The sequence below is a fragment of the Rhea pennata genome, chromosome 7, assembly GCF_028389875.1.
Source record: "Rhea pennata isolate bPtePen1 chromosome 7, bPtePen1.pri, whole genome shotgun sequence".
Classification (NCBI taxonomy): Eukaryota; Metazoa; Chordata; class Aves; order Rheiformes; family Rheidae; genus Rhea; species Rhea pennata.
The window spans coordinates 20,932,080-20,954,108 of record NC_084669.1 but is presented as its reverse complement, the minus strand read 5'-3'; the positions used below and the strand labels follow the sequence as shown (position 1 = coordinate 20,954,108).

The window sequence follows — 22,029 nt, the reverse complement described above, 5'->3', positions numbered from 1 at the left end:
AGAGGCTTAGAGTAGGTGCTGCTTTAGGCTCCACTAGGCTCTGCCACCAAGTCTGACACTACTTTTCTGCAAGAGTTTAGGAATGTTATTTAAGTGGTAAAAATCTTACGGATCAAACTGAGATGTCACAATTGTGTGAAACTCAGCCACATACGTGCATACTGAGCACAAACTTAAAGGCAAGCTAAGTACTATCTCACACTGCTGAAAGGCAAACTAATTCCAGGCAGCAGGAATGTCTTCGTGGAGAAACATGGGAAACTACACAGAAAGGGTCTTAACATGGAAGGGGTGAAAGCAGATTGTGTTTTAATCAGGCTGCTCAATTAACTGCATGTGTTCACAGAGGCCTTCTGAAGAGCTACACATGGAACTGAGTAAGCCAAAGTATTGGAGTTACATCCTCAAAGGAGACTGCTAGAGTTACCTGCTACATTATATTTAGCAGGTGCTGGTGGGGTCTAAATCCTCTAGACTAGGATTAATAAAACCAGCCTCAAGTATCATAGTTCACGTTATAAAAGATTTGGCATAGACTATTCCAAAGTCATCAGGTTGAACTCTTTTCACTACTGATGTGTGTGCTGCTTCTGGAAGCAAGCAGGCTGGGAGCAATTGTGCTAAGCATCATCTATTTCATATGCTTGTTGATGAAACACCCCCAGTTGCATAACCCATAGGAAGTTGCCTGCCTATAAGTACTTGCTATTTGTCACATCTGTCACACATCTCAGAAATCAAGATGCAAAATCCATCACTCAGGGACATGGTATATGTGTTTCAGATACTCTGTGGGCAATAAAGAGACCTTAAAACAGCAAATCCCTAAACTCATCCATAAGAAGAATTCTCATCTCTGACAGATAGAATATGGGGAATATCCATCGTCTAACAGGTGATTTGAGTCTAATGTGCTACTAATACACTATAAATATTAATTTTATTTCACTCTTTCAGAGACATATGAGTGGGTGAGCCCAAAGGGATAGGAACTGCTTGTGCAGAACATGAAAGAAAACAGCAAGATTATGTTGCATAGGAGCCTGTGTCTCCAGGAGGCAATGGCACTCCCAGCATTGGCAGTTTGAGGCAAGCATATCAATGCCTATATGATACAGAGCTGAAGATATGACCTTCACAAAGAGACATGTGACAGACTTCTGTAAACTTAGCCACAACAGTAGAAGAGGAGTGAGTTAGATGTGCAAGACAGCTAGGGAATCTGTAAGAAATGGGAGTACAGCAGAATTATTCTTCCTTAATCAGGTAGACAAAATGTGGCAATCAGTAACGTAAGATAGGTGTAATTCTGATGTAGTGTATCTGTACCTATATATTAAATGAAATTGCATGAACTCTTCCTTTTTTAGCACAGTAAAAGCAAAAAGAGACAGGGTTGCCTTGCTTACTCCACCCCACTCCAATGTCCTGAACAGAAACTGAGACATTGTGCAGAGTTCTCTTCACACAATGCAACCAGACAGGTTAATGCCCTCCAAATATGGTGGAAATTTCATCTCTTCAGGTAGTTTCTTTTGTTCAGATTCATTTTAAAAGTTCCATATGAAGCCGCTGCTGTCGCTGAAATCAAGGGAAGGTGCTAGCAATGTCACTATGAGCACAAGATTCCTCCACACAAATACAGAACTACCTTTCCAGTTCTGTTTTTTTTTTCCCCTTATTTAAAGAAAAAAAAGTAACACAAGCAACTATATCCTATATTTCCTTTGGAAAAATCATTGCTTTGATATCACCCATGAAAATGAGAACTCTACAAAAGAAGTTACAACTCTGGGAAAACTTGAAGTGCTTGACCCGGTGACACTGGAAAACACCTATGGGGATTCTAGACCACTGAAAGAACGGATTGAAACTGTAGATGCTTTAGCACCCGAGTGAGGTAAGAGCAGGACACCTAACTGGTTAAGAGCTGGAGAGGTGGTTGTTTGAAGGGCAGGCTAAGAGCAGAAAGAGGGGTGGGGCTCAGCTTGGAAAAAAGAGGGCTGAAACAGCCAGTGGGAACCACATAATTCTGAGCTTTTGTAGGTGCTTGCAGGTGTAGGTATACCAGGAAGATAGAGACAGGAGTGGTTGAACACACTGTAAGAGCTGTAGGTCTGATAGGAAGTTGAGCTAAGAGAGATGAAGTTCTGATACTAACCTCAGGAGTTCCTGGAAATGTAGGGGGGAAAAAATCATTTTGGCAAAGTCTTGGAGAATTCATTGCTATGATCATTTTCTCTGTCCTTTGCTCACTCTGTGAGCAATTCACCTACTTCCTTCTGTCAAAGAAAAATGCCACACATTCTGGTATATCTTCTCCATTTTTCCTGATGATTCCATTTATGGATTTTTAATGATTAAGACTTTCCTTAAACCCTGAGGACTGTTGGCGAAGATGAGAGATTTTGGCTGGGACTTGATTTACAGTTAAGTGAGCTCAAATACTAGGTTCAGGGATTATAGAGTTTCCATTCAGGTTCGAGTCTGAGGTCTGTGAAAGCTAAGACAAGCTTTGCAAAAATCGGGTATTCTTTCCAGTGGCTGAAGTTTTGGCTTTGGATTGTAATCAAAGGAAAAACACATGGAGGTTAGTCTAGATTTGAGTCAAAATTGTACCAAAATTCAGATTTGTGTGTATTTCAGGTTCATGTTCCTGCCCACTTACAAGTGATCTTACTTTGTTCTAGCATCAAGCTCATTTCTCTGTTGTAAGCGTTGCACATGGTGCCGTGCATTGGCGGTGTTGGTGCTATCAAGTTGCACTGACTCTTAGGGAGCAACTCTCTTGTGCAGCAGTCTGCTGCAGTACAGCTGCAGAGCTGCTCACCCTCCCTGGAGAATCTCGCAGATGCCCTTTGAACGGCAGCCAGACCTGACCCTGCACACAGCCTCTCCTTGGCTATCAGTGGTGGGAGAACGGAGAAGAACAGAGCTGATTAGGCCTGGGGCAATCTCCTGCCCATCCGCTGTTAATTAAGAGTTACTCCTGCAAAGTGTCACTGACATTTCACTAGACTTACTAGGGGAAGAGCGCAGGACAGATTTAGGCTTGAGACAACACTAAGCTTCCCTGAGCCTTGCCAAAATGGCATCTTCACGTTTTTTTCTGAAACTACCGTTGCCACCCACAGCAAGTCCTTTCAGTGAATCTGTTCTCTCAGCCCTGCTGACCTCCTTTAGATTAACAGCTCTTCAGGCAGCAAAAGCAAGAGTTTGCAGGAAATCTTCAGAACTGCTTTCACTTTATCATGTTTGAACTGGGCCATTTGGGGCTTTGCTTCTCATTTTTAAGTATGCTTTTAAAAAAAGGAAGTTTTCATTGGTGAGGTCACCAAAACCTGCAACCTGGCTCCAGGTAAACAGGACAAAGGTAAAATCTGTTGTTAAACTTATTTTTAAAAGTGCCATGCAAACTAGTAAGCTTCTTTAATAGGAATAACCATTAAAAAATTAACACTTTGATACTTACATAGATAGTTATCTTCTCTTCCTCTGCTTAAAAGGATCATTGTCTCCTCTTCCTCTCTTACTCCTGTTGTACTTGATCTTTTTATCTCCCTTGAGTTACTCTGTTGAGTTCCCTTTTCTCCATCAGGACATTCAGCAGGTAAATTAGTTCAGTTTCTCTCTCTTCTCTCAAATACTTTTTAAAGACTCAATCTTTATTTCAAGGAGGTCACTATTTCACTTCTCCAAGATAAAGACTGTGACTGGGAGTTCCCTTCTTAAGTATCAGGAAAGCCTCTACCATCATCTGTGCAGGAAGCAGGACAGTTCTGTGGCTGAACCTACATTTTGCAACAGAGACACTGGGCCAACACTGGCCCAAGTCAGAAAGCCCATGGGATGCAGCACAGCCCTTTGCAGAGCTGGCAGCTCCATTTGGAAAGCAGCACAGCCATGCTTGCCTGCTGTCACCCCTCCACTCGTGAGCTAACACAAGGAGTTTGCCCACACAGAGGGAAGAGCTTTCTCATCCGCTGTTTGACATTGTCACCTCATACCAACCAACAGCAGCACACGACCAGCACTGCCCTAGCAGGCACACCTGCACAAGTGACCACACAACAACTAATAGCAGCCAGGGGCCTGGCACTAGCCTCTTAGGCTCTGAAACACAAATGAGTGCCTTTTCCAGGTATTAAAGATGTTGCAGATTATCATCACTCCGCAACTGCCAGCAGCACATCTTCAACCTGCCTTGTCTGCTGCAAAAAAAGCACACTAAATTGAATCTACGCTCCCTCCCCAGCATCACCCTGACCAGACTCTATCAAAAAGCCAGCACCTGCAGAGGCAAGCACTGTTCTCCTGTCCAAGCAAAGAGAGACAGGGAATGCACCACTCACATATAATCACTAGCGTTTAATTGTTATTATTAGTGGTTAATGCCAGGCAGGTGCTCAGGAGCTGTGGTGATACAGCAAGCAAACAGCACCAGGACTCCTCCTGCTGTCACTTTGACTCAGGACAATGTGTTATGCTGAGATGTTACACTAGGTGGTGCATAGAACAAATTATTTGACCTGCCAATATTTGGATCTTCCCATGTTGAAAATTTCTGACACAAGGCTTACTGTAACAAGCTCATTTGCTGTGTATACACAGTACATCTTTTTTTTGTAGCTCTTCACAAGGCTGATTCTTCTGTGCAAGATAGGGATGCAACTATTGCTGTCACTTTGAGACTTTAGTATTTATGTCTGTAGGTTTGGAGAAATTCTTTTATCCTTCTCTGATCTTAAACTAATTCACAAATCACTTAGAAACAAGCAAGCAATAATGGCATATAGAGGTTGAGGGATGCTTGGGTTGAAATACAAAGAAAATGTGCTATTCAAAAATACCAGATATCCCTTATTAGGCTCCATTTCTCCCTGTTCCATCAATCTACAAGAATTCAGTGGAACTGAGGTTGTATATACACGGATTTAGCTGCTGGGGAAGAGGTCAGCTGCCTTTGCCATGGGGCAGTGCTTCTGATGAGAAGTGAGTGGTAGCTTCCTTTCCCCTGCACAGAAGGGGACATTACCCTGCAGGGACTGCTGTGGGACAGCAGATAACATAGAGATTCTTAGGTCTGCAGCATTATTTTCTGCCCTTACATTTGAAGGTATGGAAGCCCCTCTGTATTCGTGATTTTGGGAAGGGGAGCAGGCAGCAATGCACATGTATTTGAGAGCTCTTGGCATACTCACTTTAACCAATAGGCTCAGAAAAGCTGTTCGGGTTAGAGGTGTGTGAAGCGCGCTGGGCTCTGGGACTGTTGGTTTCAGAATCTGTCCCGCAGATTCCAAAAAAAAAAAAAAAAAAAAGAAAAAAAAAAGAAAAAAAAAGTGAGGCAACAGTGCTAAAGCCTGACTTGCCCTTTGTGAATCTTTCTTTAGGACTTATACAAAGGCAGAAATCACTAGGTGGTGCTGTTACATATAATTCGCATATTTTTTCTGGGCAGCTGTACAGTTTCAGTCTCTGGGAGAAATGCTTGCTGCGTTTATGATAGCCCTTTAAAAGCTGCTGAAATAGAGGTAGGTACCAGACGGCAGCAGCAGTGTGTGTAGTTTCTTTGGACTCTAATATCTGTGCTTCGGCTAGTATTTCTGGAGGAGGAGATTGACTGCAAACAGGGAGTGCCACCCCTTCTCTAAAGGAAATGTGTATGCTCAAATCCAGCATTCATGTCTCCTTTCTCATTGCAGATTCAGCCCTGGGGGCCCTGGCTTCTTTTTCCTCAGGATTGACACTTGTGTAGCCAAGGTGCAACGCTCAGCTAGTTTGCTGATAGAAATTAGGATGAACTTCGCAGAAACAGAAATCTCAGTGACAGGAATTGCCTCTAGTGTCATAAATCGATAAGTAGAATATTGTTAGAAGAGATCGGGAATTTCCTGTATGTAACTTCTTTAGAGGAAAGAACTGGCCCAGGTTATAATTCTTTCCTTTTTTTTTGGGGGGGGGGGGGGGGGCAGGGAGATGCATTGGAACACTAGATGCCAACTTTATTTTATATTCAGCTGGAGCTTTTATTTTTGCTACTATTTAAAAATGAGCATGACTACTGTTTCCATTTATTAAAAGTCAGTATAGTTTAAAAGGAAACACACATATATGTGAATATGTTGTATATATTTAGGTAAATCCTATATATTGTATGAATATATACACACATACAGGCCATCATTTTGTTCTCACATAAACAATAAATTTTGGAGATTATTTGTAACCATGCAATGAAATTCATTATTAACAGGAAGCCATGACTATTGTATCCTCCTCTCAGGTATTAATCTCTAGCAAGCCTTCTGACCTTTTTTTATGCTTTCTTTCACCCACCATGCTTTGTCTTGCTTGTCTGTTTTAGGTCTTTATTTTTCAGAGTTTTATTACTTACTGCATAAGTAACTATGTTATTTCAATATTTTCAGGGTTGAGACTTAGACCTTGCCTAGTGGAGGAAGTTATACAGAGTTAATTAGACTGATTTAGCAACTGATTTAGCTTAATCAGTGCAACTCTCCTGAGCACTTTATAGCATTTCAATTTAAGTCGTGAATCACAAAGTAACAAATCAATTCTGTTGGCAGAGAATGAGAAAGATTAGACTGGATCTTCAGCCCTTCTATCTCAGTATTTATTAGGGTAAGGCCTCTTCAGTGCTTGTAGCTGTTCTCTTTAATTTTCCCTGCCTAATGGACCTGATCCAGATCTTGATGGCATAGATGAGGGTTTTTCCATGACCTCCAGCTGGGAGCTGGAGGTGGCAATATCTTTATTAAAAACCTAGAGAAGCTTAGAATGACAAATAACTGAAACCTGCCTCCTCACCGCATGCAGTTACCTGATTGAGGCCCACAATACTGAAGAGATCATCTCTGCTCTGAAAAATGTGATATTATTTTACATGATAAAGGCAAGATACAGGGCAAGAAGATACAACCCCTAAGTATAGCAGTCTTTACCAATATTATGCAAGAAGTATCGCTATGGAATGAGTCACAATCTGATTGTTCTTCCTAACAACAACAGATAAGTAAGATCTCACATAAATATTGAACTGTGATGAAATTACCTTTTATCACTCCCCAGAGATTTTGTGGGTTCAGGCTGAGTAGACTCAGGACACAGGGTATACCTGCCTAAGAAGAACCTAGAACGATGTTGCCATCGTAAATCAAAATGCATTGCTATTTTTGTTCTGCTTCTCCACCATCCTTCGCATCCCTACTAACTACCACACAATAAACAAGAAGAATATCTGGGAATATGCTAAACAAGAGTATTCTGACTTCCATTGACTGTACATTTTGCTTACTGTGCCTAAAGCTTCTTGTTTATGGCTGTAAAGAGCAGCAATGTAGAAGCAACTGGACTCAAGTGTTTGACTGCTCTAGAAAAGAGTAATTGACTTGTTTACAAACTTAAGCTTTGGTTTAGTGCAAAGTCATTTTTCTTATTCTGAACTGAAGGTTAATAAAGCTGTGAACTCCATAACCAACAACATCTTAGCATGTTCTAACAATTCACTTGCAGTTCCTGAATGTCTTTATATTGTAAGTAGTGACACTCCTGCCATTTCCATCTGTATTCAAAATGTGATTTCTTGTTTATTTTACAGGCTTACGATGGAACTTACGTCCTTGCCTAAATTCCTTTGGACAAGTGACAACAAACTTCTGCATCACCATTTTCCGGACGTATTGGCTACTGTTCATACCACACAAGACATTCCCAAAGAAGCCATTTTTGGACCATGCATGCTCCAGAACACCCTACTGGACACTGTAGCTTTTATTGCTCTCAAATGTTCTGACAGAAGGAACATCCATTATGTATTTAAGGTAGGAGAAAGCATCTTTCAATGCTGGCCATTTTAGAAAGGGCTACATTCTCCTTCAGCAGGTAACATTGTCAAGGAGTAGATTTTTGTTTTGTTCAGCACAACTAACAGCTCCTTCAAAAGGGGGAAAGTAGCCTGCTGCGTTCCTGATTTATGAGCTGTAGTTGGAGGAACCTCAGTGAGAACTGTTTCCTTTCCAGCAAGAATGCAAAGTCTTGCTTCTATGCGGATGATTGATGATTTACTTCAGCACTGACCAAGAATAGGAGGAAAGAAACAAATAGTTTTGGATCTTCATGCTCCTGTTTCATCTTCACACCCAAAGGATAGAGAAGCCTTAAAATGAGATGTTACAGCCCTGGGAGAACAAAGAGGAAAGAGTGTGGTATTGCACTGTTCATGCAGGTAGTGCATTTGCAGCGTTTATAGACAGATCTGAGCAAGATTTAATACAATTTACTCAGTTACCACAAGACTGAAATTGGAGAAATGGGGATTTCAGTGCAGGTTGTATGAACTGTGTAAGATACCAGCAATCAAACAATTGGCAACTAGTTCACACAGTCTTTAGGCAGCCACAACTTAGAGCTATTAGTACATGAACTTGCTGAAATGACCTCAGATATGTCTGTCTGTGTGCAGGTGCTTTTTTTTTTTTTCAATTGCTATGGACAAAGCCATAGCAATGTGGACTCTGTGGAGCAAAAGCAATCATCGTGTAGGGAACATCAGGAGTCCCAGGATGGTGACAGAGTGAGTGCAGGCTGTTAAGTCTTTGTGCAGCTCTGGTTCCCAAGGTTTTTGTTCCCCTAGAAATACATTCCCTAGCAATAACATTTGTTTTCAACAATGCGTATTTCTCCTGCTGACCTCTTAACTTATTCTTCTGGGTCTTGGAGTGCATTTTAAGAATCATCGGTCTATATGGAAACAGAGAGTTGGTGCTTTACAATGTGAGGCAAGCAATTTTCCCCAACATAGCGCAGAAGGATCTGGGAAGGATCTAGGTTCCCCTAAGATTTCTGTGCTCTGGAGGAGAGAAATCCCAGGGAGAATATAGGATAAGAAAAGGGAGATGCAGTTGTTCAGAGTTAGTTACTTGTTTGAGACTTTTGCTTTAAGCAGGTTTAGAAAGAGAAGCGGAGTCTTCAGGGCTTGGCTGACTATTTGTTTGGGTCTCTGGTACAAATTTGCCTGCTTGGACAGTGTTACTAGAACCCAGGTGAACTGGCAGCCCATTAGAGAAAGACTTCTGGAATGAGGCTATATTTCTGAAATATTTCTATATTTATCCTGGGAGTTTTGGAATGATTGTAGACTCACAGAAGAGCCTCAAAGGGTTTTTGTACTGGGGTGGCCCTTGAGAAAGACGGGTTCTGTGTGTTTTACTTTGTTTCAGTTAAGTAGTTGTTTTGCAGCCATGAAATTGAATGCTTGAGTTGGCACAGATCTTTGTCTTTTGGCAGTAAATACATGAAATTCTGTGCAAATAACTGTTTCAGAGGTAATCCTCAGTCCCATATCCCGTTTGCTAAACCTTCCAGAATTCAAGAACTACTATTAAGCTCCTAACTTTGTGTATAAGCAACTGATGCTATCATGATATTATGATATTGTCATGGTATTGAGAGGAAGAACAAGAAATGGACTTTGATATGCTGACTATGGTACAAAGAAGGTACACATAGGAATGATTTGGCATGTAGAATCTCTGCAACTGAGGTTCATGTTCATTCTAGGTCAGCAAGAATCTTGCAAGACTTCAGGGAATATTATTTCCAGCCAGGGTTTCCTCATCTTGGACTTCTATGTTGAGTCCAAAAAGGTTTTCTGTATGTTTTTTCTCAAATACGGGGAGACCCTAATTTAAGTTCCTTGAGTCGATTTGTGCCATTGATCAAAGAAAATGCCTTGGCAGCCATGGGTGCTCATTCCAGACAATCATTTCTCCTAGAAAAGCAAGCAAGCCCCTTGTAAAGCTGCCTCTCCCACTGAGCTCCTCTGCCCCTTACAGCTTCTGGTGGGTTTGGCCTTCAGGTTCCAAGGAAGAGCCTTATGTTCTCCCTTCTCCTCCAGCCTCTAGCAAGGAAGCCAGATCTCCCTGAAGCACAGCCATAATTGAACCTGTTGGGTCATGAAGCCTTTCCCTCATACATGGATACAAAGGATTTGTCTAAAGGACTGACCTGTGAGGGAGAGGATGAACTTGAAGGACTTGTAGTGCCTCTTTACACAGGCAAAAACTAAAGCTGGCAGAGGCCTTTAGTTTACTGCACCCAGGCCTTCTGTTCTGTTCTTTTTTTCCTCCTCATGTAACTCTTTAAGTGTGTTCAGCTCTTTCTCTGAAGGCCTGGATCCCAGAGGAGTGGTGTTCCCTTTGACTTTGCTTAGAGCTCCGGGTGGGTGCTTGGCATTTCTGAAATATAGATACTAATAAATGACAGCCTCTGTCATAGCTATTAGTTACAACCCCTGCTTGTGTGGGTGAGTGTGCTTGTGTCGCTGTCAGACTTTTATATTTCTCAATCCAATCATTGTTAATTACCATGGTGTTTAGAGAGAATGAGTTGCAAGGCATGCTAAGTTATTTTCTCCTTTATCCTAATTAACTTTATATACTAATGGCATTTTAATATTTCATTCTTGTGTTCAAGCTACTAATATGATCGTATATTTTATGGTAGGTAATAGTCAGAGGGAGTCATAAACAGAAAAAGAAATAGCTAAAATACTGTTTCTGGTACAAAACACCAAAGAATGGCTGCCCCACAATTAGTGGAAAACAAAGAGCTATATATTGCTTGGGGTGAAATTTGGATCATGCTTGTCATTAGACATTTTTCATTTCCCAACTTCTTCCTTTCAAAACAATGATTTAGTACTTCAAAAATTAGTTGAGGCTTTTTATGTGTGTAAATGTTGCCCTTGATTGCCCTGTGTTTCTGCCTCTGAGCTATGAAAATCTTTCCCATCTTTCAAATCCTGCAGAGGACAGATCTGCTGTGGTAAACACCAGGGGAAAACTTATAAAGAAATTAATCATTCCCTATTCGGAGCAAATGCAATAAAGTAAATAAGATGGGAGCCACACACTGAATGAGGAAGACAAAAACAAATGTTCTGTAGTTATACTATTTCCAGAGTATGGTCAACCTGTGACTAAATGACTCAGAAGTTTGGTGGAGAAAGCAGTGTACCTCTGACCAGAGCATGTGCTTATTTCTGGGCTCACACAGCAGTGTTCAGGGACCTGCACGTCTCACATGGTGCCACTAGATCATGGCACTTGCATCTTTCCTGATTCATATCCCATTTCTCCATGGGAATGACACCCCTACTTGCAGAAGAGCAAACCTTCTGTAGCTCTGTGAGCCACACCTGACAAAGACTCATGAGACAGCCCCCAGCAGCTAGAGCATCCTTGCCATAAGAGGGCTGGAGACAGGCTGGTGCACCAGCCCTAGAGGCACCAAGCCAGAGCAGGTTGCATATGAACGCCAGTGTCTCCTCCCTGCTGCTCACGTGTATTCCCAGAACTCCCATTCATCTTTGTCATCTCTCTTTCTTAGTCCTCTTAATTCCACACATCTACTCCTCAGTTTTCTCCAGCACTATACGTGTGCCTTTCCCTGACACGGCAACTGAGTCACTTACTTGACTATGATCTGCACTGAATCCACAGCAGGTAGGTGAGCACATGTAGTGTTCACACAGGAGAGGCCTTCTCTCTATCACAGCTTTGGATTTGATCATACCTGTGTGAGAACTGGACTCATAGCTTTGGCATGCTGGCTCTGAATGAGACAGAGAACAGGCTTTGCTTCTGAACTCACAGTAAATCTCTTTGTTTTGCATCCCAAGACTTGAAACTTCCTTGTTTTGCATCTTGTCTCACAGGTAGATGTTACATCTGTGCACAGTCCCACAGGACTGCCTTGGATGAGACTTGTTCAAGCAGCTGCCAATAGCAAGGAGCAGAACTTGGAAGCCTACCTAAAAAATACCCAGTTATATTATCGCTCCACCAGGAAAATCAACAAAAATGAGGAGCTCCTCGTCTGGTATGATGAGGAGCTTTCCAGCCTCCTGGGTTTCAATGAGATAAAAGCACAGAGTCCCCAAAATGGTGAGTATGAAATTGCTGACTATGCAGGGGCCACTGAAGACTGAAGAGAGTCTACAATGTCTTTAGTATGTGGTGATCCTGTAATACAGGAAAATTAACCCCATCTGACACTAGCTGGTCAGCAAAGATAAAATACATCTTTGTTGTTGGAGTCATAGAGCAAGAACAAAATATGCAGGTCTCAATGCCATTTTTGTTGTTACTGCTCAACAGAAGGTGGTGCACTAGGAAATAATGCTGAAATTTTTAAAGCTGTGTAAGGGACATGCTGTACTTGACTCCCTTCGGCTCCTAAAAGCCTAACGTATCAGCTAGAAATGGGCCTTTTTTAGCTCCTTGAAGAATCAGATATAGGCTAATGATCAGCTTTAATCTTGTAACTGAGCAGGGCTATAAAATACATAACAACTCAAGCACTACTTCATATAGCACAGTCTGTCTATTTAGCCTAGGGCGCAGTGGGAGCAAGGAAAAGGGCATGATTTTCACTCTGAGATGTTATTAGGAATTTATTGCTATAAAAGAAATTGCTGTAGAAAGGCTGTTGTAGAAAGAATACAAATCTAGATTACAAAGAGACCAAGCCAAACTGGAACAAAACTCTTTTCATTAATTTAAACATAACTTACATAGCTTGAGTTGGTAAATTTATAAGGCAATGTACTTGCCTAAATTAATATAGATGCATTCATAGCAGGAACCTACTAAATCATTTTTAACTGATTTCAGCATAGCTACTCTGTATAGCTTCTATGCAGACACACTATGTCAGTCTGAGTTTGACTATATAACCCTATAAATTTACCAGGGCAAAGAGTTAACTACACAGGAAATACTTTATGCAGACTTATGACTTTAACTGAAAGTGTATAATATCCCACCCAAGTTAACAGCCTTGTTTTGGTATAAAAAGGTCAGTTTCTATAGTTTGGGAAGGAATCTAAGCTGTGCTGAACCAACAGAGTAGGATGTTGTAGCTCTACGCAAACAAGGCAGGAACTTTTCCAGGTATCGCAAGCCCCAGGTGCATTTGGCATCATTCACATTTAAAAACTGCAGTGTGTTATGGAACACATTAGCATGGATATTGTTTGTAAAGGTTAGGATGTGCCATATGCCTCTTGGTCACTGAGTTGTGTCCTTTCTGTTCGTGGGTAATCAATCATTCTGATGAATCAGAGAAACAGTATATCCAAAGCCCAGCAGGAAATGGTATCATGCCAGTGTATCTTCCCTAATCTTGTCCATCACTGGTCCTGTCTCACTTAGAACATTATTTTCTACGCCACAGGCATTGGTCCCTTGAGGTATATAGCAGTTTGTCAAGTGAGAATGAGTAAGGGCTTCAGGCATTCTTGTCAGATGATTTGTAAAAAAGTATTAAACTTTCAGAGTATTCTATGCAGAAAACAGAGGTTCATACCAAAATCTTTGGGCTGAGCTTTAGAACACCTTGTAGATTACATGGGTACATAGAGTTTGACATTCAGTCTATATTAAAAGTTAGTGACTTACCTGGAAAATGTAGGCGGAAATCTAGGTTAAGACTTTGAACCACCATAAAGTTCATAAGGTTTTATGTAGACTGTTGTGTACTGGTAAGTTTATCTGATAAATGGCCTAAGAGTATAAATGAAAGTATTTTTGCAAGTCACATATTGAGGTAAATTTTCCATAGCAGCGTGGGGCTTAATTCTGCACTGGCACTGGTTTTATCCTATGTGATCTTGTATGACCACAGAGATGCTTCTGGTTTTTATCCATGACAATGACAGCGGTCAGGATCTGCATCCATCCATGATTCTGACTTTGCAAAACTGATCATCTGTTGTCTGTTTCTGCAGAGTTGAGATGCCAAGAATGCAACCGAGTCTTTAAATGTGAGCATTCCTATCTCTCCCATGTCCGCTTCCTGTGTGTCTCAGAGAAGAGTGCCCTACTATGGAGAAACTTCCAGGACCCAAAGACTGCGAAAGGCAACTTAGCTGAGCAAACCACAAATTTTCACAGCCTGGCAAGGGACCTAGAGGTCAAAATGGCAGCTCGAAAAGATGATGCTCATTGTCTCACAGGAGAGAGAAGAGCAAAATCAGAAGAGGCTGAGAACAATAGGAGCAGGAAAACAGTGTTGTTGGAGAAAACCAATAATCTGAGTGAAGAACATACCTGCGGGGGCAAGGAAGAGATCGGGGGAGAGCATGCGTTGGCTAGTTCTTTCTGGAAGCTTAGTTCAGGGAGGCAATCAGCTAGGAAGGATGCTTTAGAGCAGAAGCAGAGTGCTTTCACTGAGGTCAAGAGGATGAAGGATAAACTGAGGAATGAGAGACCCAAGGAGACGGAACAGGAGGATGGCGCAGTTCCACTTGGTAAAGAGCAGGTGTCAAAGGAAGTGTTGCTGAACTCCTCTGGCAGTGCATTCTCCTTCGTGTGGCCCACCAGAGCCAGAGGAGAACAGAAGAGCGCTTTCAGCAAACCCAGTAAGTGTCTAGCAGAAAGAGCTGCAGTAAATTCTTCTCATCCCATGAACGACTCAGCAAAGAGCCTGGGGGAGCTGTCTGGCCTCATTGCCACCACAGACATCATGTGCTGCAGCACTCTCCTGAATTCCAAGTTCTTTGTCAGTGATTTGTGTAACTCTCAGATTCTGCAGACAAGCATAACTCGGAGCAATGTTTTCCCATATACCTCAGAACCATGGCCCAAACAAACAGGAGGACAGTTACAAAACACAACCACCACTTCTTCCTCCTCCTCTTCCTCCTCCTCTTCCTTGACTCTCCTTCCCCCCACCTTCACATCATTTGGAGTAGCTGCCCAGAACTGGTGTGCCAAATGCAACCTGTCCTTTCGCATGACATCCGATTTAGTCTTCCACATGCGGTCACATCACAAAAAAGAATATTCCTCAACTGAATCTCAGTGCAAGAGGAGACGAGAGGAGAAGCTAACATGCCCAATATGTCATGAATACTTCCGAGAACGCCATCATTTATCTCGGCACATGACTTCTCATAATTAGAGCTGTGCAGGTAGATGTCACCAAGAGACTGGGCAGGTTGGGTAAAGAAGAAGAACAGAATTCATTCGTATCCATTTCTTTTTGTGTTTACATTAATTTCTTACAGGAAATCACTGTTTACAGTAATTTATAATAGATGCTTCGCAAAAATATATATAATGTTTACAAGAGTCTGAGTGGGTTGTAAGTTCTGAAAATTCAACCTAGTCCTTGTCAATCTATTTTTGAGGAAATAAAATAGTGAAATGAATGCACATGAAGTATTAATTTGCAAAAAGTTGGGAACAATGTCATTGTTTTGCATACAGAATTTGCTTGTACTTGATTTGCTGGTGCCTGTGCAATATAATGTGAATACAGAAGTAACAACATCCTCATTGAATCTGGAATCTTTAAGCACTGAAAAGCACAGTGCTTGTATGCTAAAAGAAAGGAAGTAACTTTTCTGGCAGCTTTGGCAGACTCTTTCTCTATTAGGTTAGCTGGATCAGTAGACTTGATCAGATTTATGAGTCTGAGGGAAAACCTTATATCCCATTATCTCCTTGGCCTTGGAAAGAAGTTACAGTTCAGACTCTATCTGAGATTTGTGATTGGCAAAAACAGATGAAGAGGATGTGATTTGTAAATCAGTACATCTGAGTTCTGTTCTAGGCTCTGACACTTTTGAAATATCTTTTAAAAAACCAAATCAGCTTGGATCTGGATCAAAATGTGATCTGTTGTCAACATTGTGTAGACAGCAAGCACAAATTCTGCCCTGAGGTGTGCTCACAAGATCTGTGTGACTTTGATGGGTGTACAGATCCAATAGGGGCAGAGTTTGGCCTGTTTGTGTTTTTTTTTTTTTTTTGGGGGGGGGGGGGGTTATACTAAAGTAAGTAACCAGAGTGTTTGAGTTACTGTGTTACTGTTAGCTACTGATAGAATCTAGACAGTTTATTTCCTGATGATAGGCTTTGTTCTGCTAACTACAAGAATATGTCCTTCAAAAAATGACAGAAACATATATGAATCGCACTGGATAAGACCATCTCATGTATCATCTGGTTTCTACCATTGAACATTTCCAGCTTTTTCTAAAGATGGTGCTGAGGTCTCTCTGTAGCCTGTTCACAGGAAATTTTTTTCTTTTGCTTCTTTTGGTTTATATTCTGTTAGTCTCAGAAGTAGATGAGCTTATATCACTCTGGGTAAAACAAAACAAAACAAAACAAAAAACCAACCCTGTCTATTGTTACTACAACTCATCTAATTATCCTTTCATTACTTTTTAAATCCACTTAGGGACTTGCTATTGATAGCTCATGACAGTGATTTCTTCAAGGTGAGCATCTCTCTCTCTCATCTATGGTATTTTCTCAGGTTAGTTGCTGTTTTTGTGGCCTGCCTGTGAATCTCATTTGCTATTATTCCCTATCTGCTAGAGAATGATCAGAAACCACTCGATGCCCACCAGGGTATCCCATGGACCTGTATAGGACATTGCAATATGCTCCTTATTATTTTCCATCATGCTGATACAGTCCAGTGCATGCCTGCTGCACAGTGGACAGAAGTTTTCTGAGAGTTCCCATGATGATGTCAGGGTTGATAATGGCAGTATCAGACAACAGGTAAACACATCTGAGTGACAAAAAAGCCCTACAGTGTTAGGCTGCCAGTTGGGATCAACATATTACATTCCTTGTCAGCTATTGGGAGATTTCTATAAATCAGGAGATTGTATTTTTTCCAGTACACTGCTGTTGAATATTAATATATGGCCATTTCCTGTTAGAATAACATCTAGCTTATTACAGGCCGAAGGCTTGCTGTTTCCTCCAGCTTTTCTTCCCAACAGAAAGTGGTAAAACTGTTACATTATGCCTTAGAGTTGAGTAGACTAAATTGCGACTGAAAGTTTGGTTGAATTGTAACACAGCTTTCTGAGGTCAGTGGTGGAAGCTCTTTCACCAAAGTCATTAAAAAACAAAGTGAACAAAAGCTTTGAAACATGTAGCACAGGGAACAAACTTGCATTGAGTGGGGGATGATGTGGTTTCCTCCTAATCTTTCCATCTCTATTTTCTGTCTAATAACATTTACTGTATAAGGAATTTATTTATGGCAAGGTTTTATGGGCCAAATTTAACTCCATTTGGTTTTATCTGGGTGCCAGCCAGTTTAATGTGAAGTCAGTGTCCATAAAGTGTAATGAAGAACCCCATGGTGTAACTGCATGCATATGTGGTTAGGGTTATATTTCCCATTAGTAGTTTAGGCCAGATTGTGATCTCACTTATTCCAGTGCAAATCCAGAATAATTCCATGTTATTACTCCTGATTAACATCCATGACTTTATGATCAGTCTGGCCCAGTATAAATAAGACTAAAGATTTTTGGTACCATTGCAGCAAAAGAAAAAAAGTTCTGTGCTTGTTAAAAGATGCCATGCTTTTTTTAAAGACTAGTACAGTCAGAAACTTTAGATTTCTTCTGGAAATAGGCATGACCAGCTGTGTAATGCTCCCCAATAATATGTAGAAACATTGCTTCAGTCTTACCCCAAGGGCTTAATTTTCCGGTGCGCTACACCTGAGGTACCATTTAGGACAGAACAAAGCATTACCAAATCTGACTGGTTACATGTTTTCACTGGTTTGGTGTTGGTGTAAGTGATTTTGCTAAAGTATGGAAAATCAGCTAATGATGGAAGAAAAACAGCTACTGAATCTCAAAAACCTCTTCCAACAGCATGTTAGATCCACCATCTCAGAGCTCTCTCCAGTAATTCACACGGCTCTCTCTGCTCACTGGATGAGATTTAAGCAAGGAGCAAGACTATTAGGAGGAATGACTTTCCTTTATGTCAAGAAGCTGTTTCCTTTGGGGAAAAAATGAACTCTTACCCAGTTTCTTTGTGGGAAACTTCTTTGTGGGATCTTAGCCACAGCCACTTAGATACTTTGATGACAAGCACTGTGTAAATGCATGCTGTGCATAGAGAAGCAAGAGAACCAATTATGAAAAGTGACAGAACTGATTCAAATTCTAAAATGAAGAGCAGAGGCTTTTATTCAGCTTTATTTCTGATACTGTCCACACCTCCTCCAGTTGCAGGGGCAGTACAGTTTGGTCCTAGCACATACAGATTGCAGTTTTCCTCTTGCAACATAGAAATCACACAGCAGACAAATGTGTGCTGTACTGCCCTTGCCCATTTGCAAGTGGCCAATGGCATAAAGACTGAGTGAACAAATTGTTTCTTATACTCAAAACTAAAGTGGTCTGTGAACTAAGACGTGCTTGCACACACCACTGACCAACGTAACATTCTGTTGCCAGTTACACACACGTGTTGACATCAGAGCAAAACGACACAGGTGGCAGCAGAACCAGAACTTGACTCCTTAGGTGTAAAATGAGCTCTGTGTAGAGCCCTTTGTGCAGGCAAGGAGCATGTCTTTTACATGTCTTATGCTTAACCTGGTGTCTCATCTTAGCTGGGTTACATAAACTGGTGGGCTTATACAAAAATTTTGAAGATTTTATTTCTTTAAATCAAAGTGTTGGTATTAAAGCTGAGTGAACCAAGTATTGCACACGCAGAAGGAAGCCTAATGAGACAAAGAAAAACAAACTTCCTATGACTGAGTCATGCTGGAAGCATTTTTGCCCATGCCTAGAAGTCTGAACATTTAAATTGGTGCAGATGAAAGGAAATCCTCCTGGAGGAAAGGCACTCCAGTAGAGTAGGGGGGTCTTGAAGAAATGGAAGGACTTAGGAATGCATGAAGGACTGCATTCAGTCCCAGTGCAATACTGTGATTTTACTGCAGGAATCTATGTTTTTTTTTTTTTCCCCTCAAAAAAAGAAAAAGAAAAATAGGAATTAGGTTTTTTAAACAGGAAAAAGAGATAAAAGTCAGCTGACAGGTTCTTTTCCTGACTTTGCTAGCAATGACCTCTATTGTTTTGATCAATGCACCAAGTTTCTCGTAATATCTGCTCTGTATCAGTTAAATGGGAGATAACACAATGCTGTGAAGCCTAGCTGTTCAGGCTGTGTTTTGGGGATGTGAGTTTACAGATACAGAAAATATGGAATGCCAGATTAGGATATTTATTCTCCCATTGACTCCTGAACTTTTTCTGGTAAAGATGTACCCCTCCATAGAAACTGCACTCAGATAAGTTGCTGAAGAGTATACAGGAACTTGCTTTTCTTGGTCAGCTTTCACTAATCCCTGAGATGCAGTCTGTGGGCTCCCACAGGTCTATACATCACAGTTTGAAGATCACTGGGCAGCTTGTGCTGTGTGCTCAGGGAAGACTGCATTAGCCACACTGTCCAGAGAGGAGGAATGCATCAGTTTGTAGCAACAAATGAATAAACTGGCTGCCATTTCTTGGTCAGAGTTTTATGAAATCCAAAAGGAGAAATATGATATTGCTAGGGGACCTGACACACCAACTTCTTTTTTCTTCCCTCTTTGAAAGGAACATTGTTGGAATTAACCATGAGGAAGGTGTTTTAGGTAGAATAGCATGGAAATGTTGTAAGCTGCTCAGTCTCCATCTTTATCCAGAAAGTGTGGGACTGGCACAGCTCTGGAACTAGAAGAGAAAAGGCTGGCAGTTTCAGCATGTTTCCTGATTGACAAAGGGCTGGAAGGGCACTTCAGAAATTCCTTAGTCTGTCCTCAAGTAAACTTCTGTTTATCTTGCTAATTTAAACCATGAACCATGGATTCTCCATATCTTTCATTCTAGAAAATCTAATTTTGTGATCTGTTCAAGTCTTTCACTGCAGTGTAATTTTCTGTACAATTACTGTTTGTAGTTTGGTTGGTCTGTTGGTGATCTGGTGCTGTGGTCATGGTTTGGTTAAGTTTTTTTTATGAAGGGCTCTAGTTTGCTCGAGCTAACAGTTTCAGTGGTCACCAGATACACGAAAAATGCCTGGCAGAGCCAGACTAGTGGTACATACAGTTCAGGATCTACATCTTCCTTGATGCTCTAGGAAGAGGTGTAAGATCCAGGAAGAAAGAAGCTGTGGGAAAAAAATTCCTTCCTGACAACACAGAAGAGAGAACAACTTAAGCTCTGAAAGTGCAGATTTAGGTTCCATGGAAGCCTCTCAGTTACCTATCATAATTCGTGTTGTTCCAGAAATGTTTGGTCCTTCTGAATAGTACAGTCCTATTAACTCAAGTGCCACTTGCCTCAGTGAGTCCTGCAGGAAAAATGTGACAGTTCTGAATTTGTCTCCTTTCATCTTCACTGTATTATAACAATATAGAATAGGATATAGTTCATCTGTCCTGCTTGCTATCTTTACCTCTCTGAAATAAGAAAGCTGATCTTTTCAGTGTCTTTAAACAAGAGGTTTCCTGTGACACTAGTCTTCCGTAAGCAAAAAGTACAATCTAACATAGTTTACACCATGAGAAGGTTGTAAGCTCACTGAGACAGGAATAAATATGACACAGCAGTTACTGAAGAGAGGTAAAAACATGTTTTTTAACACACTGGCCTTTGTTAAACCTGGTAGTTTCAATACAGATTAGCCAGTAGATAACCTGTGAAACTGTAAATAATATTTTGTTAATTAATAGAGTTTGTCAAGGTTGCACATTAACTTTCCAGTGAAATTGAATTTGGTGTTACTTCAGAGAACTAACTGCACTGTTGATTGCAAATGGACTTACCAGCAAATGCATCTGCTTTTATTTTTCCCAACTGGATTTCAATTTCTAAATATATTTATTATTTATAAGTACTTACTATTTTACTTAGGGGAAGAAATTATTTCCTATTTGTGCCCATATTGTATAGCTTTTGGTTCTTGAATGGATGGCTGAAGTTTTTAAATGCTGAGTTTAATGACTACAATTGTTTGTACATGACAGCACAACAGATTGTGTTTAGGAAAACAAAAGCAGTATATCTGAATCACTTAGATATTAAAGAGACTTTAAAAACAATAGAATATATATGTTAATGTTGTTTACTCATTCATTGACTACTCTAGTGTTCACCAGATTGAATATCTTTAATATTCTTCATTTATATATCACTTTACACAAAATTCTGCACAAGCTTTAATTCATTTAAATATTTTCCGCAACACTGAGAAATTCAACAACTGACTATTGCATAAAATCTGAATATGAAAATGATTCAGTCCAGGTTAGCGATTACACTAAGTGTAATTGAAAGGATAAACAAGTAGTAAAAAAGATGGAAAGTCTATTTGGTTGTTTAAATTATTTTGCCTTGAAAAAGATGCAGTCAGCTGTTTAAACATTTTTTTTAAAAAAAAGAAAAGATAATTACATACAAATGAGCAAGCAAAGAGCAATTTGTAAACACTACATACTCTTAACTAAATCTGAGAGGACCAGTTTCCTAACTTAGATGTCTTACAGCTGTTTTTTTAATAGAGATGGCAAATGCTGAGATCTAGTTTAGAGTTACATGTATTTCTCAGTGATTACAAATACAGATACACAGACATGCATTTCAAGAAAGAATGTTGTGCATTAATTAGGCCCATGTCAAAAACCCTATCAGTTGCCCTGGAATAGCCTGTTAATTAGTTTGTTATCAGAGAGCAAACGATACTTCTATTTTCTTCTTGTTTTGGGGACAGGGCATACAGCAATCTGTTTTTAAGGTTAACTAAAAACATATAATTCTTTTCACTAACCCCGCTGAACTGAGCACTGAGTGACAGAGTCAATGCACTGTCTTACTCCTGCCCATTCACCATTCCTTTCTCAGATGCTAGGGGAGAGGCAGAAATGCATCTAAGAAATACCAGAAGACTGGGCAAGCCTGGCAGATTTTGGTACACCTAAATGATGAAATGAAAAAGAGACTTAAGTTCACTGTTCCAGTTTGTAAAACAATCTCCCAACTATTGTTAATTCTTTTTTTCAGATATACAAAAGTGAATGTATACACTTTCCAAAGGAGGAGTGCCTTTTTTTATTTTTGCATACATGCTTTGGGGTGGATCACATGTTCAGTATTGACAGCTGGGATTTTCTATGGGG

At 40.5% G+C, this 22,029-nt stretch overlaps 2 protein-coding genes across 2 annotated transcripts; both read left to right on the top strand.

Annotated features, from left to right (window-relative positions):
• Window positions 1-7,625: 7,625 nt before the first annotated feature.
• On the top strand, window positions 7,626-13,993 carry LOC134142884 (PR domain zinc finger protein 8-like). The gene is made up of 4 exons (XM_062580449.1): window positions 7,626-7,841; window positions 11,738-11,966; window positions 13,811-13,882; window positions 13,977-13,993. The coding sequence occupies exons 1-4, from the start codon at window positions 7,626-7,628 to the stop codon at window positions 13,991-13,993; spliced, it is 534 nt and encodes a 177-aa protein (XP_062436433.1).
• ZNF488 (zinc finger protein 488) lies at window positions 13,896-15,117 on the top strand. The gene has a single exon (XM_062580519.1). The coding sequence runs from the start codon at window positions 14,002-14,004 to the stop codon at window positions 14,983-14,985; it is 984 nt and encodes a 327-aa protein (XP_062436503.1). The 5' UTR covers window positions 13,896-14,001; the 3' UTR covers window positions 14,986-15,117.
• The last annotated feature ends 6,912 nt before the right edge of the window (window positions 15,118-22,029 follow it).